Source organism: Oncorhynchus gorbuscha, linkage group LG03 (genome assembly GCF_021184085.1).
Source record: "Oncorhynchus gorbuscha isolate QuinsamMale2020 ecotype Even-year linkage group LG03, OgorEven_v1.0, whole genome shotgun sequence".
Lineage (NCBI taxonomy): Eukaryota > Metazoa > Chordata > Actinopteri > Salmoniformes > Salmonidae > Oncorhynchus > Oncorhynchus gorbuscha.
In genome coordinates this window covers 6,872,797-6,900,589 of record NC_060175.1, presented here as the reverse complement: position 1 = coordinate 6,900,589, position 27,793 = coordinate 6,872,797, and the positions used below count along the sequence as shown (strand labels likewise).

Below are 27,793 nucleotides of genomic sequence, written 5' to 3'. Positions count from 1 at the left end.
TGTCCGCCTCTCCCTGTCCGCCTCTCCTGTCCGCCTCTCCCTGTCCGCCTCTCCCCGTCCGCCTCCCCCTGTCCGCCTCTCCCTGTCCGCCTCTCCCTGTCCGCCTCCCTCCGCCTCCCTCCCTCCTGTCCGCCTCCCTCTCCTGTCCGCCTCCTCTCCCCTGTCCGCCTCCTCCCTGTCCGCCTCCCTCTCCCCGTCCGCCTCCCTCTCCCCGTCCGCCTCCCTCTCCCCGTCCGCCTCCCTCTCCCCGTCCGCCTCCCTCTCCCCGTCCGCCTCCCTCTCCCCGTCCGCCTCTCAATTTGTAGCCTCTAGGGAACGACTAGTTAATTAGCTAACAGCGACCTAATCTGACAATGGAAAATGTCTAGTTCCCTAGTCCAAGTTCATTAAAAGGAAACAGTAGTTAAAATAATGAAAATGAGCCTTGTCAAAACAAGTTCTCTTAAAAAAAATGTCAAATTATACTTTTATATTGTATTGATGTTATGTCCCAGCCTTGTTATAAATAACAATTTGTTCATTAAATTAACTAACTTGTCTAGTTAAATGAAAACGTATAATAGAAATACCTTTACGTTGCATTGATATATGGAGGGATGAAAGACAAAAGTAAGATTGAAAGGCTTGGAGCAGGAGGCGGGGACAGGGACAGGAGGCGGGGACAGGGACAGGAGGCGGGGACAGGGACAGGAGGCGGGGACAGGGACAGGAGGCGGGGACAGGAGGCAGGGACAGGAGGCGGGGACAGGGACAGGGACAGGAGGACAGGGACAGGGGACAGGGACAGGGACAGGAGGCGGGGACAGGAGGCAGGGACAGGAGGCGGGGACAGGGACAGGGACAGGAGGCGGGGACAGGGATAGGGGACAGGAGGCAGGGACAGGAGGCGGGGACAGGGACAGGGACAGGAGGCAGGGACAGGAGGCGGGGACAGGGACAGGAGGCGGGGACAGGAGGCGGGGACAGGGACAGGAGGCGGGGACAGGAGGCAGGGACAGGAGGTGGGGACAGAACAGACCTGGGTTTAAATACTATTAGAAATCCTTTCAAATACTTGATCTGCGCTTGATTGAGCTTGTCTGGCTTTAATGGCCCTGTAGAATATTTTCTAAATGGAAAACCCCACCCATCTGGTACTCCAGGGATAAAACAAGTAGTTTGAAAGATTTCAAATAATATTTGAACCCAGGTCTGGGACAGACAGGAAATAAACAAATAAACATCTGGTCTCTCATTGGACATTTATTTAGTACATTTCGCAGGTTGTTACCAAGTTTCTCAGTTTAAGTCTAAAGTGCAGTGAGCCAATACAACAGAATACTCCCATTTAAGTGGCATGTGAATGTATTTGTTTGTGGATGAATGAGTGTGTATAAGTTCATGTAGATGCAAATGTTTATATATATATATATTTTAAAACTGTAATTACTCTATTGCAAAGACTTACATATTTACTCTTCTTATAGTGGTCGTCTGTCCCGTTGGTGGTGGTCGTGTTAGGGTCTGACTGGATAATGGGGGCCTTCCTAGGTCCCCCGGTCACAGCCCCGTTCTTCTGTCCTTTGATGACGGGCGGAGGGTTAGCGCCTCCCTCCCCAGGCAGCGCCACCTCCCCTACTCCTAGAGCCTCCTCTTTGTAGCGCTTCATGAAGACAGACATGGCCTGCAGCTGGTGGAAGGATCAAGACCAACGATGGGAAATAAGCATTCAGGCTAATTAATTAATTCATTCTATTTTGTATTTGACCTTTATTTAACCAGGCAAGTCAGTTAAGAACAAATTCATATTGAAAATACGAATTTGAACGGTGGTTTAACTGCCTTGTTCAGGGGCAGAACGACAGATTTGTACCTTGTCAGCTCGGGGATTTGATCTTGCTCTAACCACTAGGCTACCTGCCCTATATGGTGTAAATTTAGCCACAACAATGTTAAATGGACGTTATGTTTGTCACAGCTAGTGCATCTTTATACGTAGGTCTATTCATAAATAGTCAAATGTTTGTTTTTTAATGAAGAATATGAATCAAAATTAGAATAGTGGAAGAAGTGGCCTGTCGATAATCTGGACAAAATTCCAAAATGGAGGCTTAAATACAAACATAAAGATGATTTGGACGGCACCAAAATCTAACCTGGTCCTCTGACAGAGACCCGTGGCACAGGGAGGGGTCCTGATCGTAGACAGGTAGCTGTCTCATCAACTGCCTGCGCCGGTACATCGCTCCCTCCGTCCCTGCTACTGGACGCTTCTCCTCCGGGACCAACGCCATGTACAGCATGGCCTAAAGAGGGAGAGGGAGAGAGAGGTTGAGAGAGGGGGAGAGAGAGAGGGAGAGGAGTTAACACAGCCCAGGAGAGAGTAAACTACATGAAACAACAAGGACTGAGGACTCAACTTTACAGCAACAACAACAACAGCACCAGACCAGTGTGACAGAGTTAAATCAAATCAAATTTATTTATATAGCCCTTCGTACATCAGCTGATATCTCAAAGTGCTGTACAGAAACCCAGCCTAAAACCCCAAACAGCAAGCAACGCAGGTGTAGGAGCACGGTGGCTAGGAAAAACTCCCTAGAAAGGCCAAAACCTAGGAAGAAACCTAGAGAGGAACCAGGCTATGAGGGGTGGCCAGTCCTCTTCTGGCTGTGCCCGGTGGAGATTATAACAGAACATGGCCAAGATGTTCAAACGTTCATAGATGACCAACAGGAGATTATAACAGAACACGGCCAAGATGTTCAAACATTCATAGATGACCAACAGGAGATTATAACAGAACATAGCCAAGATGTTCAAACATTCATAGATGACCTCCTATGTAAAGCACAGACTCAAGAGAACTTACAGTTGGTCTTTCAACAAAGCTTTATATTGTACGTGACTGTAGGCAGCAACACTACCTGGCTTTGGGACATGGGATGTGTCCTTTTAAACCAGATAAATACTTCACAGGCCCTGACTTGTGGGTCCTGCGTCCCAAATGACACCTTATTCCCTATATAGTGCACTATTTAAAAAAAATGTTTTTACCATAACCGCAAGTCAAAAGTAGAGCACTATGTAGTGAATAGAGTGTCATTTGGGATGCTGACCCTATGGCTCCAGGTCAAAAGTAGTGCACTATTTAGGGAATAAGGTGCTTTTGGGACATGTTTCAGAGTGGTGGCCAAGCAGTCCTCACAGTGCTGGAAAATAGATCATCACTCCCTATTCGGACCTCCAGGCTTCTACTGTCAGCACTCTGTGACCTAGCACAATCATCCCTCCTTTTCTTCTACTGTCAGCACTCTGTGACCAAGAACAATCATCCCTCCTTCTCTTCTACTGTCAGCACTCTGTGACCTAGCACAATCATCCCTCCTTCTCTTCTACTGTCAACACTTTGTGACCTAGCACAATCATCCCTCCTTCTCTTCTACTGTCAGCACTCTGTGACCTAGCACAATCATCCCTCCTTTTCTTCTACTGTCAGCACTCTGTGACCAAGCACAATCATCCCTCCTTCTCTCTACTGTCAGCACTCTGTGACCTAGCACATCCATCCCTCCATAGTTGCTTTTCTTTGGGTTGGGGGGGGGCTACAGCAATCTTTAAGGGGTAAACCTCTTCTCCCCACTCTCTGTCTGCCTCACACTCTACAATCCTGGGGTAAAGCTGACCTATCACCAATCTACAATCCTGGGGTAAAGCTGACCTATCACCACTCTACAATCCTGGGGTAAAGCTGACCTATCACCACTCTACAATCCTTGGGTAAAGCTGACCTATCACCACTCTACAATCCTGGGGTAAAGCTGACCTATCACCACTCAATGATCCTGGGGTAAAGCTGACCTATCACCACTCTACAGGCTTGCATGTCATTAGTGTGTCCTGATGAAGGCTTGAAGGCTAAACCAGTCACAGATAGACAGACAGGCTGTACCACACACACACACACACAAATACATACACACACATGCACGCCCTCCCCACAGGCAGGCTTCAGGCAGGCTTCAGTAAGCAGGCTTTAGTAAGGAGGCTTCAGTAAGCACGCTTCAGGAGGCAGGCTTCAGGAGGCAGGCTTCAGGAGGCAGGCTTCAGGAGGCAGGCTTCAGGATGCAGGCTTCAGGATGCAGGCTTCAGGATGCAGGCTTCAGTAAGCAGGCTTCAGGAGGCAGGCTTCAGGAAGCAGGCTTCAGGAAGCAGGCTTCAGGAGGCAGGATTCAGTAAGGAGGCTTCAGTAAGGAGGCTTCAGTAAGGAGGCTTCAGTAAGCAGACTGCAACACGGACATGGACTGGATAATGTTCCTAGTTGCATCATATAACTCTGAAGTATTCTTATAGAGACCACAAATATTTACTAGCCCACTAACAGAGTAGATTTTCGCTACACTCGCATTAACATCTGCTAACCATGTGTATGTGACAAATAAATTTGATTTTATTATAATTATTAGCCCACTAACAGAGTATATATATTTACTAGCCCACTAACAGAGTAGATATATTTACTAGCCCACTAACAGAGTAGATATATTTACTAGCCCACTAACAGAGTATATATATTAATAGCCCACTAACAGAGTATATTTACTAGCCCACTAACAGAGTATATATATTTACTAGCCCACTAACAGAGTAGATATTTTTACTAACCCACTAACAGAGTATATATATTTACTAGCCCACTAACAGAGTATATATATTTACTAACCCACTAACAGAGTATATATATTACATTACATTACATTTACATTTAAGTCATTTAGCAGACGCTCTTATCCAGAGCGACTTACAAATTGGCATTCCACATCCAGTGGAACAGTCACTTTACAATAGTGCATCTAAATCTTAAAGGGGGGGGGGAGAGGGATTACTTATCCTATCCTAGCCAGCCCACTAACAGAGTAGATATATTTACTAGCCCACTAACAGAGTAGATATATTTACTAGCCCACTAACAGAGTATATATATATATATCTACTAGCCCACTAACAGAGTATATATGTACAGTGCCTTGCGAAAGTATTCTGCCCCCTTGGACTTTGCGACCTTTTGTCACATTTCAGGCTTCAAACAAAAGATATAAAACTGTATTTTTTTGTGAAGAATCAACAACAAGTGGGACACAGTCATTAAGTGGACCGACATTTATTGGATATTTCAAACTTTTTTAACAAATCAAAAACTGAAAAACTGGGCGTGCAAAATTATTATATTGCCCCCTTAAAACCTCTTGCTCCTACCTGGCACGCAGGCGTCCCATCTAGAGCTCTGGAAATGCAAATGCACTACGCTAAATGCTAATAGTATTAGTTAAAACTCAAACGTTCATTAAAATACACATGCAGGGTATTGAATTAAAGCTACACTCGTTGTGAATCCAGGCAACAAGTCAGATTTTTAAAATGCTTTTCGGCGAAAGCATGAGAAGCTATTATCTGTTTGCATGTAACACCCCAAAAGACCGGCAGGGGACATAAACAAAATAATTAGCATAGTCGTCGCTACACAAACCGCACAATAAAATATAAAACATTCATTACCTTTGACCATCTTCTTTGTTGGCACTCCTAGATGTCCCATAATCACTATCACCCATAATCACTATTATCACTATCGACGATAAACTTTCACAAAACACTTCGAAATACTTTTGTAATGCAACTTTAGGTATTAGTAAACGTTAATAAGCGATCAAATTAATCACGAGACGAAGTGTTTTCTATAGGGATCCATCTTGAAATACTGTCAGTCTATTTTTTCTCAACCAAAATATCCGGTCGGAGATCGGAAGAAATGGGCTGTCTCTTGTTTGTTTGACCAAGAAACAAATCCTAGGCAAATGACAAGACTGTTGACATCGTGTGGAAGCTGTAGGTACTGCAACCTCAGCCATATTTAATGTCTTTCGCCCATAACAATGGGTTGAAGCGGCAGATGGATATATTTTTCCACTTTCAGTGATCAGATTTTCCTGCACTTTTCAATGAAACGCACGTTATGTTAAAGCCACAGCCGTGATTTAACCAGTTTTATAAACGTCTGAGTGTTTTCTATCCACACATACTAACTATATGCATATACTATATTCCTGGCATGAGTAGCAGGGTGCTGAAATGTTGCGCGATTTTTAACAGAATGTTCAAAAAAGTAGAGGGTAGACTGAAGAGGTTTAATTAAGTTAATACTTTGTAGCGCCACCTTTTGCTGCGATTACAGCTGTAAATCGCTTGGGGTATGTCTCTATCAGTTTTGCACATCGAGAGACTGAAATGTTTTCCCATTCCTCCTTGCAAAACAGCTCGAGCTCAGTGAGGTTGGATGGAGAGCATTTGTGAACAGCAGTTTTCAGTTCTTTCCACAGATTCTCGATTGGATTCAGGTCTGGACTTTGACTTGGCCATTCTAACATTTACATTTACATTTACATTTAAGTCACTTATAACACCTGGATATGTTTATTTTTGAACCATTCCATTGTAGATTTTGCTTTATGTTTTGGAAGACAAATCTCCGTCCCAGTCTCAGGTCTTTTGCAGACTCCATCAGGTTTTCTTCCAGAATGGTCCTGTATTTGGCTCCATCCATCTTCCCATCAATTTTAACCATCTGTCCCTGCTGAAGAAAAGTTACCGAGATGGCATAGCAGTTCAGACGTCTTTTGTCCTTGTCTTGTCGTGTCCTATATATATATATTTGCAACTTTTTTCACATACATTTTATTTTTGTTTTCCATCAACTCATCTTCGGGGCACTCTCCTGCAACCCGCCTCACCAATTTGAATTTATAAATAAGTATTATTTACCTCAGATCTGCAGTCCTCCAAGAGGCTGGCCAGAAGCTAGCCAGAAACTCCAGGAAGCTAGCCAGAAACTAGCCAGAAGCTAGCCAGGAGCTAGCCCAGAAGCTAATCCAGAGGCTGGTCAGAAGCTAGTTCAGAGGCTAGTTAGCTTCTTTACTGGCAAATCGTTGGTGTTCAGCTGACCACGATTTGTGGTCATCAGCTGTCCTTTGGCTCGAAGATCTGTCGCCAGTTTTGTGCGGCGCAGTGCGGCTCGGAGCGGAACATTCCGGACCAATTTTTCTCTGTCCCTGGATTTCAACTGCTCTCTGGACATTCATGCCCGGATCTCACAGCTAACTAGTTGCTATCCGTGTGACTATCTGCTTTCGTCGATTCCGGAGCAACCGATGGAGTTCCATCAATCGCTCCTGGGCTGCAGTCACCTATCCGGACCCGTTTTACTGCCCACGCGGGAGCCCCACCGGGCCTTTACAGCTGGACTGCCGACGTTATCTACCTGAAGGAGATCCGGCTGGCTCCTCCGTCACGACGTTACCTGAACGCCCATCTGCGGCCTGCTAACCGTTAGCTGTCTTACCGGCTGCTCTCAGAATAGACAATCGGAAAAATTTATTTTTATTATGTTTCTTCTTGGGCCTCTATAACTTTATCTATTGTTTTTATTTATTTTTTGTTGTGTGATTTGGATTAATCCCCTCTACCACACGGAACCCCACTAATCTACTGATGGAACGCAAGAGGTGGCTAATAACAGACCTCCATCCTATGCTAACTTGCTACCGATGGCCTGGCTAGCTGTCTAAATCGCCGTGACCCCCAACCAACCTCTCCACTCACTGGACCCTTTTGATCACTCGACTAAGGATGCCTCTCCTGAATGTCAATATGTCCTGTCCATTGCTGTTCTGGTTAGTGTTTATTGGCTTATTTCACTGTAGAGCCTCTAGTCCTGCTCAATATACCTTATCCAACTTATTAGTTCCACCACCCACACATGCAATGACATCTCCTGGTTTCAATGATGTTTCTAGAGACAATATCTCTCTCTCTTCCTCACTCAATTCCTAGGTTTACCTCCACTGTATTCACATCCTACCATACCTTTGTCTGTACATTATACCTTGATGCTATTTTATCACCCCCAGAAACCTCCTTTTACTCTCTGTTCCAGACGTTCTAGACAACCAATTCTTATTGCTTTTAGCCGCACCCTTATTCTTCTCCTCCTGTGTTCCTCTGGCAATGTAGAGGTGAATCCAGGCCCTGCAGTGCCTAGCTCCACTCCTATTCCCCAGGTGCTCGCTTTTGATGACTTCTGTAACCGTAATAGCCTTGGTTTCATGCATGTTAACATTAGAAGCCTCCTCCCTAAGTTTGTTCTATTCACTGCTTTAGCACACTCTACCAACCCGGATGTTCTAGCTGTGTCTGAATCCTGGCTTAGGAAGACCACCAAAAATTCAGAAATTTTAATTCCAAACTACAACATTTTCAGACAAGATAGAATCAAATCAAATTGTATTTGTCACATACACATGGTTAGCAGATGTTAATGCAAGTGTAGCGAAATGCTTGTGCCAAAGGGGGCGGTGTTGCAATCTACTGCAAAGATAGCCTGCAGAGTTCTGTCCTACTATCCAGGTCTGTACCCAAACAATTTGAACTTCTACTTTTAAAAATCCACCTCTCTAAAAACAAGTCTCTCACCGTTGCCGCCTGCTATAGACCACCCTCTGCCCCCAGCTGTGCTCTGGACACCATATGTGAACTGATTGCCCCCCATCTATCTTCAGAGCTCGTGCTGCTAGGCGACCTAAACTGGAACATGTTTAACACCCCAGCCATCCTACAATCTAAACTTGATGCCCTCAATCTCACACAAATTATCAATGAACCTACCAGGTACCCCCCCCAAAGCCTTAAACACGGGCACCCTCATAGATATCATCCTAACCAACTTCCCCTCTAAATACACCTCTGCTGTCTTCAACCAAGATCTCAGCGATCACTGCCTCATTGCCTGCATCCGTAATGGGTCAGCGGTCAAACAACCTCCACTCATCACTGTAAAACGCTCCCTGAAACACTTCAGCGAGCAGGCCTTTCTAATCGACCTGGCCGGGGTATCCTGGAAGGATATTGATCTCATCCCGTCAGTAGAGGATGCCTGGATATATTTTTTAAATGCCTTCCTAACCATCTTAAATAAACATGCCCCATTCAAGAAATTTAGAACCAGGAACAGATATAGCCCTTGGTTCTCCCCAGACCTGACTGCCCTTAACCAACACAAAAACACTATGGCGTTCTGCATTAGCATCGAACAGCCCCCGTGATATGCAGCTGTTCAGGGAAGCTAGAAACAGTTATACACAGGCAGTTAAAAAAGCCAAGGCTAGCTTTTTCAAGCAGAAATTTGCTTCCTGCAACACTAACTCAAAAAAGTTCTGGGACACTGTAAAGTCCATGGAGAATAAGAACACCTCCTTCCAGCTGCCCACTGCACTGAAGATAGGAAACACTGTCACCACTGATAAATCCACCATAAATGAGAATTTCAATAAGCATTTTTCTACGGCTGGCCATGCTTTCCACCTGGCTACTCCTAGCCCAGTCAACAGCACTGCACCCCAAACAGCAACTCGCCCAAGCCTTCCCCATTTCTCCTTCTCCCAAATCCATTCAGCTGATGTTCTGAAAGAGCTGAAAAATCTGGACCCCTACAAATCAGCCGGGCTAGACAATGATGCTGCCACCACCATGTTTGACAGTGGGGATGGTGTATTCAGGGTGATGAGCTGTGTTGCTTTTACGCCAAACATAACGTTTTGCATTGTTGCCAAAAAGTTCAATTTTGGTTTCATCTGACCAGAGCACCTTCTTCCACATGTTTGGTGTGTCTCCCAGGTGTTTTGTGGCAAACTTTAAACAACACTTTTATGGATATCTTTAAGAAATGGCTTTCTTCTTGCCACTCTTCCATAAAGGCCATATTGATATAATAACCATCATATTGAAGTAAACATGTAGTCACGCGATGATATGACGTGTATCCTCCCACTACCACTCGGGACATCATGCAGTTTATTAGGCTACAGATGAAATACGTTTTGATGAACTTCCCAGGGTGGTGAAAGTGCACGGTGATGAGCTTGATGCTCCTCTTCCAGTAAATATCCAGGGTCTTATTATGGTGACATGATGATCTTGCTCTTTTGCCCATAATTATTTAATTATTTCGGCTATACCTGCTCTGTATCTGCGAGCTGTTGGCTAGAGCGCACGTGCCAAAACCGGAATGGGCACATTCACTATATCCAGTGCTTGTTCCTCTTATAGAATATTAGCTCAAAAGTATTCTGGAGGTCCTGCACGTAAATATTTTATTTTTTTCACCTTTATTTAACCAGGCAAGTCAGTTAACCTCTTGGTTCTACCTGGCACGCAGGCGTCCCATCTAGAGATCTGGAAATGCAAATGCGCTACGCTAAATGCTAATAGTATTAGTTAAAACTCAAACGTTCATTAAAATACACATGCAGGGTATTGAATTAAAAGCTACACTCTTTGTGAATCCAGGCAACAAGTCAGATATTTAAAATGCTTTTCGGCGAAAGCATGAGAAGCTATTATCTGATAGCATGTAACACCCCAAAAGACCCGCAGGGGACGTAAACAAAATAATTAACATAGTCGGCGCTACACAAACCGCACAATTAAATATATAAACATTCATTACCTTTGACCATCTTCTTTGTTGGCACTCCTAGAAGTCCCATAATCACTATTGGGTCTTTTTTTTCGATTAAATCGGTCCATATATAGCCTATATATCGATCTATGAAGACTGTGTGATAAACGAAAAAAAATAGTGTTTCATAACGTGACGTCATTTTTTTAAATTAAAAATTTGACGATAAACTTTCACAAAACACTTCGAAATACTTTTGTAATGCAACTTTAGGTATTAGTACACGTTAATAAGCGATAAAATTCATCAGGAGGCGATGTAAATTCTATAGGTGTCCGTCTGGAAAAAATTTCAGGAGAAATCTCAACCAAAACATCTGGTCGGAGACCGGAGGGAATCGGTTCTCTTGTGTCAAAGCCGAAGCAAATGACAAGACTCTAGACATCGTGTGGAAGCTGTAGTACTGCAACCTCAGCCTCATTTAATCCGGTTCACCTTTAACAATTCCTGGAAGTGGCGCATGGATATTTATTTCCATTTTCAGTGATCAGATTTTCTTGCACTTTTCGATGAAACGCACGTTCTGTTATAGTCACAGCCGTAATTTAACCAGTTTTATAAACGTCTGAGTGTTTTCTATCCACACATACTAATCATATGCATATACTATATTCCTGGCATGAGTAGCAGGGCGCTGAAATGTTGCGCGATTTTTAACAGAATGTTCGAAAAAGTAGGGGGTAGGAGTAACAGGTTAAGAACACATTCTTATTTTCAATGACAGCCTAGGTACAGTGGGTTAACTGCTAACTGTTAACGTTCCAACCAGTAGGCTACCCTGCCACCCCATACTGGCATAAACAGTACCGCCACCAAAAAAATGAGTACCGGCATATATTTCAGTCCAAGTCAAGCACTGGCTATATAACGAAAAAAAACTATTGTGAAAAACCCATCAGTAGAGTTGAAAATACGATGGAAACCCATTCAACTTGTATTTTTCTTTCGATATATGGGTATTTCACCGCAAATGTGCACTACGTCATCACACACAGCCTTTAGTCCACACCAAGTTCATTTGACGGGAACACATCTCTGCTGCCAAAATGTGCATACTGTTCTTCTGCAGATTTTAGAATATTTGCATGAAAATCTGTTGCCGATTGGATGGAAACCTAGCTACTGCGTCTAATTGGATGGAAACCCAGCTACTGCGTCTAATTGGATGGAAACCCAGCTACTGCGTCTAATTGGATGGAAACCCAGCTACTGCGTCTAATTGGATGGAAACCCAGCTACTGCGTCTAATTGGATGGAAACCCAGCTACTGCGTCTAATTGGATGGAAACCCAGCTACTGCGTCTAATTGGATGGAAACCCAGCTACTGCGTCTAATTGGATGGAAACCCAGCTACTGCGTCTAATTGGATGGAAACCCAGCTACTGCGTCTAATTGGATGGAAACCCAGCTACTGCGTCTAATTGGATGGAAACCTAGCTACTGCGTCTAATTGGATGGAAACCTAGCTACTGCGTCTAATTGGATGGAAACCTAGCTACTGCGTCTAATTGGATGGAAACTTAGCTACTGCATCTAATTGGATGGAAACTTAGCTACTGCATCTAATCTGTGTTTACTCTATAGGAAGGGATCTAGAGTTCATTGGGGTTTTTGCTTCAAATCTACTGCCTTCTCCTACCATCTATCACCTAGCCCTACGAGATCCTGAATATTACCTTCTCCTATCATCTAAGATGATCTAGGCAGAGGTTTTTAACTCTTACCTTGCGAGGTCTGGACTACTGCTCGTTTTCTGTTCTACCTGATAATTATTGCACCCACCTGGTGTCCCCAGGTCTAAATCAGTCCGTGATTAGAGGGGAATCACCCACCTGGTGTCCCAGGTTTAAACCAGTCCCTGATCAGAGGGGAATCACCCACCTGGTGTCCCAGGTCTAAATCAGTCCCTGATCAGAGGGGAATCACCCACCTGGTGTCCCAGGTCTAAATCAGTCCCTGATCAGAGGGGAATCACCCATCTGGTGTCCCAGGTCTAAATCAGTCCCTGATCAGAGGGGAATCACCCACCTGGTGTCCCAGGTCTAAATCAGTCCCTGATCAGAGGGGAATCACCCATCTGGTGTCCCAGGTCTAAATCAGTCTCTGATCAGAGGGGAATCACCCACCTGGTGTCCCAGGTCTAAATCAGTCCCTGATTAGAGGGGAATCACCCACCTGGTGTCCCAGGTCTAAATCAGTCCCTGATCAGAGGGGAATCACCCACCTGGTGTCCCAGGTCTAAATCAGTCCCTGATTAGAGGGGAATCACCCACCTGGTGTCCCAGGTCTAAATCAGTCCCTAATTAGAGGGGAATCACCCAAAAACAATGAAAAGAGGGCAATGGAACTGGATTTGAGACCCAGATTTGAATTTGACAGGATCTGCACCTGGTAATTTGATATTTCAGGTGTGCAGAAGTTGTTCTGCTCAGTGGTCTGTTGTTTAGGTCAGACGTGACGGAGCCAGTCAAGCAGGCGCTGGCTGTGGCACATGGACCGAACAACTCTGACTAAGGAGAAGAATGCCTGTAGACTGCTGGATTTACTACAACAAGCCTGGAACGAAGTTGACCTTAATGATATCATTATATATTGTAAGCCTCTAGTTCTCTGTGCTGTTAAGTTTCCTATTATTTACTTTGACCAGGGTCCATAAGGTACCATTTAACCAGGTTCCATAAGGAACCATTTGACTATACTCAGCCTTGTCTCAGGATGGTAAGTTGGTGGTTGAAGATATCCCTCTAGTGGTGTGGGGGCTGTGCTTTGGCAAAGTGGGTGGGGTTATATCCTTCCTGTTTGGCCCTGTCCGGGGGTGTCCTCGGATGGGGCCACAGTGTCTCCTGACCCCTCCTGTCTCAGCCTCCAGTATTTATGCTGCAGTAGTTTGTGTCGGGGGGCTAGGGTCAGTTTGTTATATCTGGAGTACTTCTCCTGTCCTATTCGGTGTCCTGTGTGAATCTAAGTGTGCGTTCTCTAATTCTCTCCTTCTTTCTTTCTCTCTCTCGGAGGACCTAAGCCCTAGGACCATGCCCCAGGACTACCAGACATGATGACTCCTTGCTGTCCCCAGTCCACCTGGCCATGCTGCTGCTCCAGTTTCAACTGATCTGAGCCCTAGGACCATGCCCCAGGACTACCTGACATGATGACTCCTTGCTGTCCCCAGTCCACCTGGCCATGCTGCTGCTCCAGTTTCAACTGTTCTGCCTTACTATTATGGCATATATTATTATATTATTATATTATTATTATATATTACTATTATTCGACCATGCTGGTCATCTATGAACATTTGAACATCTTGGCCATGTTCTGTTATAATCCCCACCCAGCACAGCCAGAAGAGGACTGGCCACCCCACATATGCTCTCTCTAATTCTCTCTTTCTTTCTCTCTCTCGGAGGACCTGAGCCCTAGGACCGTGCCCCAGGACTACCTGACATGATGACTCCTTGCTGTCCCCGGTCCACCGGACTGTGCTGCTGCTCCAGTTTCAACTGTTCTGCCTTGTTATTATTCGACCATGCTGGTCATTTATGAACATTTGAACATCTTGGCCATGTTCTGTTATAATCTCCACCCGGCACAGCCAGAAGAGGACTGGCTACCCCACATAGCCTGGTTCCTCTCTAGGTTTCTTCCTAGGTTTTGGCCTTTCTAGGGAGTTTTTCCGAGCCACCGTGCTTCTACACCTGCATTGCTTGCTGTTTGGGGTTTTAGGCTGGGTTTCTGTACAGCACTTTGAGATATCAGCTGATGTACGAAGGGCTATATAAATACATTTGATTTGATTTAACCAGGTATTGTAGGTTGTATGTAATGGTATTGAACGTTTCCCTCCCTCCCAATCGTATGTGAACATCTCCCTCTCTCACCAGTTTCTGTGTGAGTCCTGGCGGGGCCCAGTCGTAGGTGATGGTGTTGAAGGTGGGGTCCTTCTTTGAGACGACAGAGTTGGTGACGACCATACGGTTACGTTTGTACACCCGGATGCCCTTCACCTGTTCTCAGAAATGGTCAGAATGTGTGATCATTGATGATTCTAAATGCACTGTATCCAATCAGAATGGCTGAATAGGGTTTTTAAATGGTCTGATTAATCATATAAAAGATCACCTTGGCGGTCAGGTGGGCATATTTGGAGTCGGCCAGGAGTCGGCCAATCTTGTGGTCATCGTCTATGTCACAGCTGGAGCCGTGGTCCTCCACACTGCAACCACACACTGTGCACACTTTCCTGGTGGGGATGACAAGTATAGTAAGGTAGGGTATGGTAAGGTAAGGTAAGGTAAAGATGTGGTAAGGTAAGGTAAAGTTGTGGTAAGGTAAGGTTAAGCTGTGGTAAGGTTAAGTTGTGGTAAGGTTAATCTGTGGTAAGGTTAAGTTGTGGTAAGGTTAAGCTGTGGTAAGGTTAAGTTGTGGTAAGGTTAAGCTGTGGTAAAGTAAAATTGTGGTAAGGTAAGGTAAGGTTAAGCTGTGGTAAGGTTAAGCTGTGGTAAGGTTAAGCTGTGGTAAGGTTAAGCTGTGGTAAATGTTGTTAAGCTGTGGTAAGGTTAAGCTGTGGTAAGGTTAAGTTGTGGTAAGGTTAAGTTGTGGTAAGGTAAGGTAAGGTAAAACTGTGGTAAGATAAGGTTAAGTTGTGGTAAGGTAAAGTAAGGTTAAGCTGTGGTAAGGTTAAGTTGTGGTAAGGTTAAGTTGTGGTAAGTTAAGGTAAGGTAAGGTAAAGCTGTGGTAAGGTTAAGTTGTGGTAAGGTTAAGTTGTGGTAAGGTAAGGTTAAGCTGTGGTAAGGTTAAGTTGTGGTAAGGTTAAGTTGTGGTAAGGTTAAGTTGTGGTAAGGTTAAGTTGTGGTAAGGTAAGGTAAAGTTGTGGTAAGGTTAAGTTGTGGTAAGGTTAAGTTGTGGTAAGGTAAGGTTAAGTTGTGGTAAGGTAAGGTTAAGTTGTGGTAAGGTAAGGTAAGGTTAAGTTGTGGTAAGGTTAAGTTGTGGTAAGGTTAAGTTGTGGTAAGGTAAGGTAAGGTAAAGTTGTGGTAAGGTTAAGCTGTGGTAAGGTTAAGCTGTGGTAAGGTTAAGTTGTGGTAAGGTTAAGTTGTGGTAAGGTAAGGTAAGGTAAAGTTGTGGTAAGGTAAAGTTGAGGTAAGGTAAAGTTGTGGTAAGGTAAGGTAAGGTAAAGCTGTGGTAAGGTTAAAGCTGTGGTAAGGTAAGGTTAAGTTGTGGTAAGGTTAAGTTGTGGTAAGGTTAAGTTGTGGTAAGGTAAGGTAAGGTAAAGCTGTGGTAAGGTTAAGTTGTGGTAAGGTAAGGTAAGGTAAAGCTGTGGTAAGGTAAAGCTGTGGTAAGGTAAGGTAAAGTTGTGGTAAGGTTAAGTTGTGGTAAGGTAAGGTAAGGTAAAGCTGTGGTAAGGTAAGGTTAAGTTGTGGTAAGGTAAGGTAAGGTAAGGTTAAGTTGTGGTAAGGTAAGGTAAGGTAAAGCTGTGGTAAGGTAAAGCTGTGGTAAGGTAAAGCTGTGGTAAGGTAAAGCTGTGGTAAGGTTAAGCTGTGGTAAGGTTAAGTTGTGGTAAGGTAAGGTAAGGTAAAGCTGTGGTAAGGTGTTACGGATACAGTTATCCTGTGTGTGTGTTTCTTTTCTCTCCTTCTCCCCTCACAGGTGAAAACCATCACTCCCCAATCAGTCAACAATCAATCATCAATCAGAAGACACACCTCCTCCTATTTCCTACCCTATCACAGTTCCTTTCCCTTGGTTTAAAAACCCCATCATTTGTTTGTTCTAGAGCCCAATCTCTCTGTAAATGCCATGTCTGTAGGTCTCTGTGTTTCACTCTCGCTTTGTGTCTTAACCTCTCTTTTGTTTAAGCACCTCATAGCACTTTGTCATCACCTGTGAGTTTTGGTTATGGTGTTTGTTTGTTGCTGGTGGGAAAAGGGGGAAACCAAGACAAGTCGCCCATGGGCATACACTACCCGTAGGTGAACTTTGTTAAATACACTAGTTAGAACTGGGCGGACCACCCACTGTATTTTTGGTTAGTTAGTTAGCTGTTGTTAAAGTAGGCTAGTCTAGCTTAGAGGTGTTTTTGAATACTTATTGTTTCTTTCCTTGGGTCCAGCTCAGCCCCTTTTCCTGCTCCCCCCATTACCGTGTGTTTATAAATAAACCTGGAGTTTGACGGTAGATTTCTGTTGTCGTGGTTATTTCATTCACACTTTTACTTTGTCACAATAATAATTTGCATGAGTTATGTTACGGGTCTCATTACCATCCCCCCTAGACTGTCGGGCCAAAAGGGATTCGTAACATAAGGTAAAGTTAAGCTGTGGCGTGGTTAAGCTGTGGCGTGGTTAAGCTGTGGCGTGGTTAAGGTAAGGTAAGTTTAAGGTCACCCTCTAGGTCACAGCTAGAACCATGCTCCTCCACACTGCAGCCCCATTGGGTGCATGCCTTCCTGATTTCTGTGTTATTCTACATCTATATGTTGTCTGTATATTCTGTTTATCGTCATTAAAAAACCTTCCTTAATATTCTGTGGTATGTGTGTTTTTATATCGTTAGGGTTAAATTACCTCCAGGAATGTGGGATGAATCCAGAGCAGATCCCTTTACATGACAGACACGTCGCGCCCCTCGCCACTGGAAACACTGGCTGCTGCCCCACACACATCTGGACATAGAGGGGCAAGAAGGGCAATGAAAGGGAAGGAAAGGGAGGGAAGGAAAGAAGGAAGGAAGGAAGGGAAAGGGGATGGAAAGGAAGGAAGGAAAGGGAGGGGAAGGAAAGAAGGAAGGAAGGGAAAGGGGATGGAAGGAAAGGAAAGGGAGGGGAAGGAGGGAAGGGAAGGGAAAGGAAAGGAAAGGGAAGGAAGGAAGGAAGGAAGGAAGGAAAGGAGGGAGGGAAGGAAGGAAAGGAGGGAGGGAAGGAAAGGAGGGAGGGAAGGAAAGAAAAGGAAAGGGAGGGGTAGGGGAAGGAAGGAAGGAAAGGAAAGGAAAGGGAGGGGTAGGGGAAGGAAAGGAAAGGAAGGAAGGAAAGGAAAGGGAGGGGAAGGAAGGAAGGAAAGGAAAGGGAGGGGAAGGAAGAGTAAGGAAAGGAAAGGGGGAAAGGAAGGAAGGAAGGAAGGAAAGGGATAATGATTAGACAACGAACACAGAGGTAAACACTCAACAGCCTCAGAGCCCTTTTGCTCTTTTCCCCCAAATCCAAACACACAGTATAATACCAAGGCTCTACACTGTATAATACCAAGGCTATAAACTGTATAATACCAAGGCTATAAACTGTATAACACCAAGGCTCTACACTGTATAACACCAAGGCTATAAACTGTATAATACCAAGGCTCTACACTGTATAATACCAAGGCTCTACACTGTATAATACCAAGGCTCTACACGGTATAATACCAAGGCTCTACACGGTATAATACCAAGGCTCTACACGGTATAATACCAAGGCTCTACACGGTATAATACCAAGGCTCTACACGGTATAATACCAAGGCTCTACACTGTATAATACCAAGGCTATAAACTGTATAATACCAAGGCTCTACACTGTATAATACCAAGGCTCTACACTGTATAATACCAAGGCTCTACACGGTATAATACCAAGGCTCTACACTGTATAATACCAAGGCTCTACACTGTATAATACCAAGGCTCTACACGGTATAATACCAAGGCTCTACACTGTATAATACCAAGGCTCTACACTGTATAATACCAAGGCTCTATACTGTATAATACCAAGGCTATAAACTGTATAACACCAAGGCTCTACACTGTGTAATACCAAGGCTCTACACTGTATAATACCAAGGCTCTACACTGTATAATACCAAGGCTCTACACTGTATAATACCAAGGCTCTACACTGTATAATACCAAGGCTCTACACTGTATAATACCAAGGCTCTACACGGTATAATACCAAGGCTCTACACTGTATAATACCAAGGCTATAAACTGTATAATACCAAGGCTCTACACTGTATAATACCAAGGCTCTACACTGTATAATACCAAGGCTCTACACGGTATAATACCAAGGCTCTACACTGTATGATACCAAGGCTCTACACTGTATAATACCAAGGCTCTACACGGTATAATACCAAGGCTCTACACTGTATAATACCAAGGCTCTACACTGTATAATACCAAGGCTCTATACTGTATAATACCAAGGCTATAAACTGTATAACACCAAGGCTCTACACTGTGTAATACCAAGGCTCTACACTGTATAATACCAAGGCTCTACACTGTATAATACCAAGGCTCTACACTGTATAATACCAAGGCTCTACACTGTATAATACCAAGGCTCTACACTGTATAATACCAAGGCTCTACACTGTATAATACCAAGGCTCTATACTGTATAATACCAAGGCTCTAAATGGTATAATACCAAGGCTCTACATGGTATAATACCAAGGCTCTATACTGTATAATACCAAGGCTCTACACTGTATAATACCAAGGCTCTACACTGTATAATACCAAGGCTCTACACTGTATAATACCAAGGCTCTACACTGTATAATACCAAGGCTCTATACTGTATAATACCAAGGCTCTACATGGTATAATACCAAGGCTCTACATGGTATAATACCAAGGCTCTATACTGTATAATACCAATGCTCTACACTGTATAATACCAAGGCTCTATACTGTATAATACCAAGGCTCTACACTGTATAATACCAAGGCTCTACACTGTATAATACCAAGGCTATAAACTGTATAATACCAAGGCTCTATACTGTATAATACCAAGGCTCTACATGGTATAATACCAAGGCTCTACATGGTATAATACCAAGGCTCTATACTGTATAATACCAATGCTCTACACTGTATAATACCAAGGCTCTATACTGTATAATACCAAGGCTCTACACTGTATAATACCAAGGCTCTACACTGTATAATACCAAGGCTATAAACTGTATAATACCAAGGCTCTATACTGTATAATACCAAGGCTCTACATGGTATAATACCAAGGCTCTACATGGTATAATACCAAGGCTCTATACTGTATAATACCAATGCTCTACACTGTATAACACCAAGGCTCTACACTGTATAATACCAAGGCTCTACACTGTATAACACCAAGGCTCTAGACTGTATAACACCAAGGCTCTACACTGTATAATACCAAGGCTCTACACTGTATAATACCAAGGCTCTTCCTGATCTGCCGTGTTCATTTGATCCCTCTTTTGCCAGATAATGTTTTCCTCCTCAACAGGAAAAGGAATGTGACGGCCCATTCAGATCCTGTGATGCTGCAGGACTGATTCCCTCCTGTGACCAAAGGGGTCACATTAAGATGCCACATCTGTAGATAGATGCACTGGCTACCACATCTGTAGATAGATGCACTGGCTACCACATCTGTAGATAGATGCACTGGCTACCACATCTGTAGATAGATGCACTGGCTACCACATCTGTAGATAGATGCACTGGCTACCACAGCTGTAAAACATTCAATAAAAAAACTCAAAACAATGACACACAGACAGGGGACAGACAACATTTCTAGACAAACTAGACAGTGACACACAAACCCTGCCTCAAGACACAGACAGTGACACACAAACCCTGCCTCAAGACACAGACAGTGACACACAAACCCTGCCTCGAGACACAGACAGTGACACACAAATACAGGTGTGCAGGACGAGCAGTGTAGTTAGATCACAGATTCGTTGCGATGGTACTTTCCCATGACAAGAATGATGTCATTGCTAAAAAAAAGAAGCTATTCATGACTACTCACTGTTGAGACAATAAAACGTAACAGATTACATCTTCAAATAAATCTAAAAGATTAAATCTAACAGTAACTTGAAACCACAGAGGAAAAACTGTCAAAAACTCTGTGTCCTGTGTTATCCTCCTGCAACGTGTGTTCTGGTGTGTGTGTGTGTGTGTGTGTGTGTGTGTGTGTGTGTGTGGTCTCGGAGTCTGAGCCAAGAGTCATAACAACCTCATGAATGAAGGGCTCAGGAAGATCACACTGTAACAAATCGGTGTCTTAAAGATGTTTATTTTAACTTGAGACCTGAGCCAAGGTTCTCTCTCTCTATATTGGAGAAAGCCTGAAGGGGCGGGGGGGGGGGGTTCCTAGTCTGACAGAAAATACAATGGCCGGTATCCACAAAGCCGGTATCAACACAAAGCCTATTTAATTGATGTTATAAAGCACTTTTTTATTTTATTTTTTATTTTACCTTTATTTAACCAGGCAAGTCAGTTAAGAACAAATTCTTATTTTCAATGACGGCCTGGGAACAGTGGGTTAACTGCCTGTTCAGGGGCAGAACGACAGATTTGTACCTTGTCAGCTCGGGGATTCGAACTTGCAACCTTTCGGTTACTAGTCCAACGCTCTAACCACTAGGCTACCCTGCCGCCCCTTTGGCATCACCAGTTGCCACAAAGTGCTTATACAGATACCCAAATGGAATCCTATTCCCTATATAGTGCACTACTTTAGACCAGAGACCTATGGAACCCTATTCCCTACATAGTGCATTACTTTAGACCAGAGACCTATGGAACCCTATTCCCTACATAGTGCACTACTTTAGATGGAATCCTATTCCCTACATAGTGCACTACTTTAGACTAGAGCCCTATGGAACCCTATTCCCTATATAGTGCACTATTTTAGACCAGAACTCATCAAATCAAATTTTATTTGTCACAGACACATGGTTAGCAGATGTTAATGCGAGTGTAGCGAAATGCTTGTGCTTCTGGTTCCAACAATGCAGTAATAACCAACGAGTAATCTAACCTAACAATTTCACAACAGCTACCTTATACACACAAGTGTAAAGGGATAAAGAATATGTACATAAAGATATAGGAATGAGTGATGGTACAGAACGGCATAGGCAAGATGCAGTAGATGGTATTGAGTACAGTATAAACATATGAGATGAGTAATGTAGGGTGTGTAAACATTATATTAAGTGGCATTGTTTAAAGTGGCTAGTGATGCATGTATTACATTAAGATGCAGTAGATGATATAGAGTACAGTATATACGTATACATATGAGATGAGTAATGTAGGGTATGTAAACATTATGTTAAGTGGCATAGTTTAAAGTGGCGAGTGATACATTTTTTACATACATTTTTCCAACATTAAAGTGGCTGGAGTTGAATCAGTGTGTTGGCAGCAGCCACTCAATGTTAGTGATGGCTGTTTAACAGTCTGATGGCCTTGAGATAGGTGTTTTTCAGTCTCTCGGTCCCCGCTTTGATGCACCTGTACTGACCTCGCCTTCTGGATGATAGCGGGGTGAACAGGCAGTGGTTCGGGTGGTTGTTGTCCTTGATGATCTTTATGGCCTTCCTGTGACATCGGGTGGTGGAGGTGTCCTGGAGGGCAGGTAGTTTGCCCCCAGTGATGCGTTGTGCAGACCTCACTACCCTCTGGAGAGCCTTACGGTTGTGGGCGGAGCAGCTGCCGTACCAGGCGGTGATACAGCCCGCCAGGATGCTCTCGATTGTGCATCTGTAGAAGTTTGTGAGTGCTTTTGGTGACAAGCCGAATTTCTTCAGCCTCCTGAGGTTGAAGAGGCGCTGCTGTGCCTTCTTCACGACGCTGTCTGTGTGGGTGGACCAATTCAGTTTGTCCGTGATGTGTAAGCCGAGGAACTTAAAACTTACCCTCCTGTCGATGTGGATGGGGGGTGCTACTTCTGCTGTTTCCTGAAGTCCACAATCATCTCCTTTGTTTTGTTGACATTGAGTGTGAGGTTATTTTCCTGGCACCACACTCCGAGGGCCCTCACCTCCTCTCCGTAGGCCTTCTGGGATAAGGTTTGATTGAATATGTCCGTAAACACACGAGCCAGCTGGTCTGCGCATGCTCTGAGGACGCGGCTGGGGATGCCATCTGGGCCTGCAGCCTTGCGGGGGTTAACACATTTAAATGTTTTACTGACTTCGGCTGCAGTGAAGGAGAGTCCACCGGTTTTGTTAGCGGGCCATGTCAGTGGAACTGTATTGTCCTCAAAGTGAGCAAAGAAGTTGTTTAGTCTGTCTGGGAGCAAGGCATCCTGGTCTTGGACGGGGCTGATTTTCTTTTTGTAATCCGTGATTGACTGTAGACCCTGCCACATACCTCGTGTCTGAGCCGTTGAATTGCGACTCTACTTTGTCTCTATACTGACGCTTAGCTTGTTTGATTGCCTTGCGGAGGGAATAGCTACACTGTTTCTATTCGGTCATGTTACCGGTCACCTTGCCCTGGTTAACAGCAGTGGTTCGCGCTTTCAGTTTCAGGCGAATGCTGCCATCAATCCACAGTTTCTGGTTTGGGAATGTTTTAATAGTTACTGTGGGTACGATATCGCCGATGCACTTGCTAATATACTCGCTCATCGAATCAGCGTATTCGTCAATGTTGTTTGACGCAATGCGGAACATATCGTGATCGAAGTAATCTTGAAGCGTGGAATCAGATTGGTCGGACCAGCGTTGAACAGACCTGAGCGCGGGAGCTTCCTGTTTTAGTTTCTGTCTATAGGCTGGAAGCAACAAAATGGAGTCGTGGTCAGCTTTTCCAAAAGGAGGGCGGGGGAGGGCCTTTATAAACTTTGCGGAAGTTAGAATAACAATGATCCAGGGTTTCACCAGCCCTGGTAGCACAATGGATATGCTCTACGTAGGGAATAGGGTGCGTTTGGGACTCAGAGAGACGGCGGACTGAAACAAGAGAAACACTATAAGCAGCACTTCTGTTCTGGAGGGTGTGTTGAAAACACCCTGTTGAATCGGTTAGACACACAGCATTAAAAACATTAGAGAAACTACACTAACTAGAGGGCAACCGTGGTACCAAATCCCTTTTATAATCCACAGCTAACAGCCTCCCTATTCCTCTCAGGCTATTTCAGGCTAGTCCAGGCTGTAATGACACATCCCAAAATGGCAGCCTATTCCTTATACTGTATAGCGCACTACCAGAGCCCTATGGGAACAGCCCTGTGGGAACAGCCCTGTGGGAACAGCCCTGTGGGAACAGCCCTATGGGAACAGCCCTATGGGAACAGCCCTATGGGAACAGCCCTATGGGAACAGGCCTATGGCAACAGGCCTATGGCAACAGGCCTATGGCAACAGGCCTATGGCAACAGGCCTATGGGAACAGCCCTGTGGGAACAGCCCTGTGGGAACAGCCCTGTGGGACCAGAACTGTGGGACCAGCCCTGTGGGACCAGCCCTGTGGGACCAGCCCTATGGGACCAGCCCTATGGGACCAGCCCTATGGGACCAGCCCTGGGACCAGCCCTGTGGCAACAGCCCTATGGCAACAGCCCTATGGCAACAGCCCTATGGGACCAGCCCTATGGGACCAGCCCTGTGGGACCAGCCCTGTGGGACCAGCCCTGTGGGACCAGCCCTATGGGACCAGCCCTATGGGACCAGCCCTATGGGACCAGCCCTGTGGGACCAGCCCTGTGGGAACAGTCCTGTGGGAACAGTCCTGTGGGACCAGCCCTGTGGGACCAGCCCTATGGGACCAGCCCTGTGGGACCAGCCCTGTGGGACCAGCCCTGTGGGACCAGCCCTGTGGGACCAGCCCTGTGGGACCAGCCCTGTGGGAACAGCCCTGTGGGACCAGCCCTGTGGGACCAGCCCTGTGGGACCAGCCCTGTGGGAACAGCCCTGTGGGAACAGCCCTATGGGACCAGCCCTGTGGGAACAGCCCTATGGGTCCTGGTCAAAAGCAGTTCACGACGAAGGGAATAGGATGCCGTTTGAGTTGCAGTAAGTGTCTGAACAGTGATGGAAGAGGTCTGATAACCGCTGGGCAAGTAGAAGTATGTTTCAAGTGAGTGTTAGCAACGCAGGCAGGGTGAGGCAGCCACTTCTGATTGGCAGACTGTCTGACGTCTGTTACGCACTAATGGGACCTCTAAAGTCAACAAGAATCTGAACGAGCATGATGTTCACACAGACACAAAGTGTTCAGACCCCTTGACTTTTTCCACATTTTGTTACGTTACAGCCTTACTCTAAAATGTATTCAATTGTCCCGTCCCCCCCTCCCCCCGCATCGATCTACACAACATACCCAATAATGACAAAGCAAAAACAGATTTTTAGTATTGTTTAATTTTTTTTTTATTACAAAAAAAAAACGGAAATATCACATTTATGTAAGTCAAGGGGTCTGAATACTTTCCAACTGCACTGTATCTCCTAAACTCCACAATAGGTAAGGGTTAACATTTATGAAAGACTACACTTACACCGTGGTGATGTTTCAGACTACACTTACACCGTGGTGATGTTTCAGACTACACTTACACCGTGGTGATGTTTCAGACCAGACTTACACCGTGGTGATGTTTCAGACTACACTTACACCGTGGTGATGTTTCAGACTACACTTACACCGTGGTGATGTTTCAGACTACACTTACACCGTGGTGATGTTTCAGACTACACTTACACCGTGGTGATGTTTCAGACCAGACTTACACCGTGGTGATGTTTCAGACTACACTTACACCGTGGTGATGTTTCAGACTACACTGCCTCAGTGTTTCGGAAAAACAAACAATTTCACAGATAGTGTGTTCAGAGAGAAACACCTGAAACCTATAAATGTGTTTCTAATTATGATCTCTTATTATAATGATTATGTCACTACAAAAGAAGTGTGCTATTGTATTAATCTACAATCCTCTGTATAGTCGGTGGGATGTGTCAACGTGAAGAGAGTGAAGTGGTCGTTGACCTGGCCCTCTAGTTTAGATGGTATTAGACACACACACTTCAGTTTCCCACTCAGCACACTATTTGTCTTTTCTCTACACCCTAATGTGGTTGCAATGAAAGACCTTTTTATTTTTTAATGTTTCCATGGCAACTCGATTTACGGCTAAATAGCGAGCATATCGCATATCTCAAATAGCAAGTTGATTGACTGGGTCATTGTTGCTCTATAAATCACACTTCTTTAAATGATATCCTGTAGAAAAACAGAAAGAGAGAAACAGAAAGAGAGAGACTAAGTATCAGTCCCTTATGGCACCCTATTCCCTTTATAGTGCACTACTTTTGACCAGAAGCCATAGGGCTCTGGTTAAAAGTAGTGCACTGCATCGGGGTTTGAGGTGTCATTGGGGAGGTAGCCTACAATACACAGGGAGGGAATGTATTATTGGCTGTGATCCTCTGCAGCACAACAACGGGTAAAGTCAGGATAAACCATAAGGGACGGTCAAACTATTTCAGAGATGATTTAGAAAAAGGTTCTGGCTTAGTTTTGGTATTTGTTTCCATGGTCTGTTCTCCATCTCTGTAGAATCTCACCCTGGGACAGGTGATTGTTGAAGGGCCATTTTCAATATCAAAACGAACATGAAATCTTTTCTACACGTTAAAATGTCTTTCACCTCCTTCCAGTGAGAGTATGTATGCAGTATGTAGCGTGGGCGACCCCCTTGAATACATTCACATAGAAATTTGAGTCATAGATCCGTTATTCTTATGAAAGGGAGTCTAGGAAGAGGTAGATCTGTTCTATGTGCTCTACTTCTACGATTTTTTTGTAGGCGTTACTGGTCAGTCTAATTTAGCCTGTGCGATGCATTCTAATGAGAAAACCTTTCATCCCCAAACACACACAGCTGAGTGTTAAAATGTTACACTGTAACAGAGTACAGCAGTAGCAAACACACACAGCTGAGTGTTAAAATGTTACACTGTAACAGAGTACAGCAGTAGCAAACGTGACAGGAAATACAGAAGCGCATTCATTCATTCATTTTCTGCTGATTTGCTACTATTTTTGTTACTTGTTTTGGTTGAAAATGTAAAAAAAAAAAAAAAAAAAAAAACAGAAGTTAAATTAACTCCAAATCTGAGACACACAATAACGTATTCACAAGTGTTTCACTCACCTTCTCTATTCCTGAGGTCAAATCCATAGTGCTCAAGTTGAAGGGCTGAGATACCTTTCCCTTTGAAATGGTATTGAATAGCCCTCTCCTTTTCAGAGGACTGTGGACTCTCTGCTCCACATGAGTCTAACAGACAGCTTAAATGACTGGCTGGAGGGATTCCCTGGAACACTCATGCCAACCAATCACAGCAACCAAAAAAAAGAAGAAAAAACGAAGAAATCCCACAACCAATAGAATTTAAGTGGTATTTTCCTTTTTCTCCTCCACCCACATTGTGAACACCCATCCTCTGGAACAGAGAGACATGACGTCACCGAAGAGTGAGTACGCGATATCGGCCCCGAGGAATGTGCTGCTCACGTCGGACCTGTCCCAAACAGTGCCCTCTTCCCTACATAGGAAGAGGCCGTCATTTGGGATGTAGAGGCATCGTGGTGATCTCTTAGTTAAAAAGTTGGAGTGACGTTTCCTGTACTGTTAAACCAAACGGCTTTATTTGGCCTTTTTATAATGCAAGAGTGGAGTGATTCAGGCGTACGTAGCACAAACCCACGCGCTGAAGTTAGAATGCGGGGGACGAGAACGAGACAGTCAACCATACTTACTCTGGAATGTGGTAAGAATAATGAATCATTTCCACCGTGCTTTTAAAAACCGATGTGTGACGGGGCCAACGTTGCTTATACACCCAACAGAATATAAACATTGGTATGAAATAGGACACAATGTAAAGTAGAATTAGGGTTTTAAGACAAAACTATATTTTTTTCCTTCTTAATTACTAAATCTTACAGTCAATCCTGAAATCACACTTCAGAGAACATGAACTGAAATGGCACCTTTTATCCTTTAGTACACCGTTTATCATCAGAGCCCTATGGGTCCCCTGGTCAAATTAAGGGCACTACATAGTAAATAGGTTGTCATTTCAGGAACAACCTTTGTAAACGTTTATCAAATACTGTCACCTATAGGCGAGGTAAACAAAAACACAAACAAATACTGTCACCTATAGGCGAGGTAAACAACAAAAACACAAACAAATACTGTCACCTATAGGCGAGGTAAACAACAAAAACACAAACAAATACTGTCACCTATAGGTGAGGTAAACAACAAAAACACAAACAAATACTGTCACCTATAGGAGGTAAACAACAAAAACACAAACAAATACTGTCACCTATAGGAGGTAAACAACAAAAACACAAACAAATACTGTCACCTATAGGAGGTAAACAACAAAAACACAAACAAATACTGTCACCTATAGGTGAGGTAAACAACAAAA

General features: G+C 44.3%; 1 protein-coding gene across 1 annotated transcript in view; it reads right to left on the bottom strand.

Annotated features, from left to right (window-relative positions):
• The window catches only part of lmcd1 (LIM and cysteine-rich domains 1), a 38,618-nt gene extending 11,840 nt beyond the window's left edge, over positions 1-26,778 (bottom strand). Inside the window, exons 1-6 of the mRNA XM_046338878.1 lie at positions 26,500-26,778; positions 17,111-17,208; positions 14,670-14,790; positions 14,429-14,554; positions 2,136-2,285; positions 1,448-1,669 (exon numbers count right to left, since the gene is read on the bottom strand). Coding sequence (XP_046194834.1) covers positions 1,448-1,669; positions 2,136-2,285; positions 14,429-14,554; positions 14,670-14,790; positions 17,111-17,208; positions 26,500-26,526 — 744 coding nt within the window. The 5' untranslated portion in view covers positions 26,527-26,778. The remainder of the gene's footprint in view (positions 1-1,447; positions 1,670-2,135; positions 2,286-14,428; positions 14,555-14,669; positions 14,791-17,110; positions 17,209-26,499) is intronic.
• Positions 26,779-27,793: the final 1,015 nt, after the last annotated feature.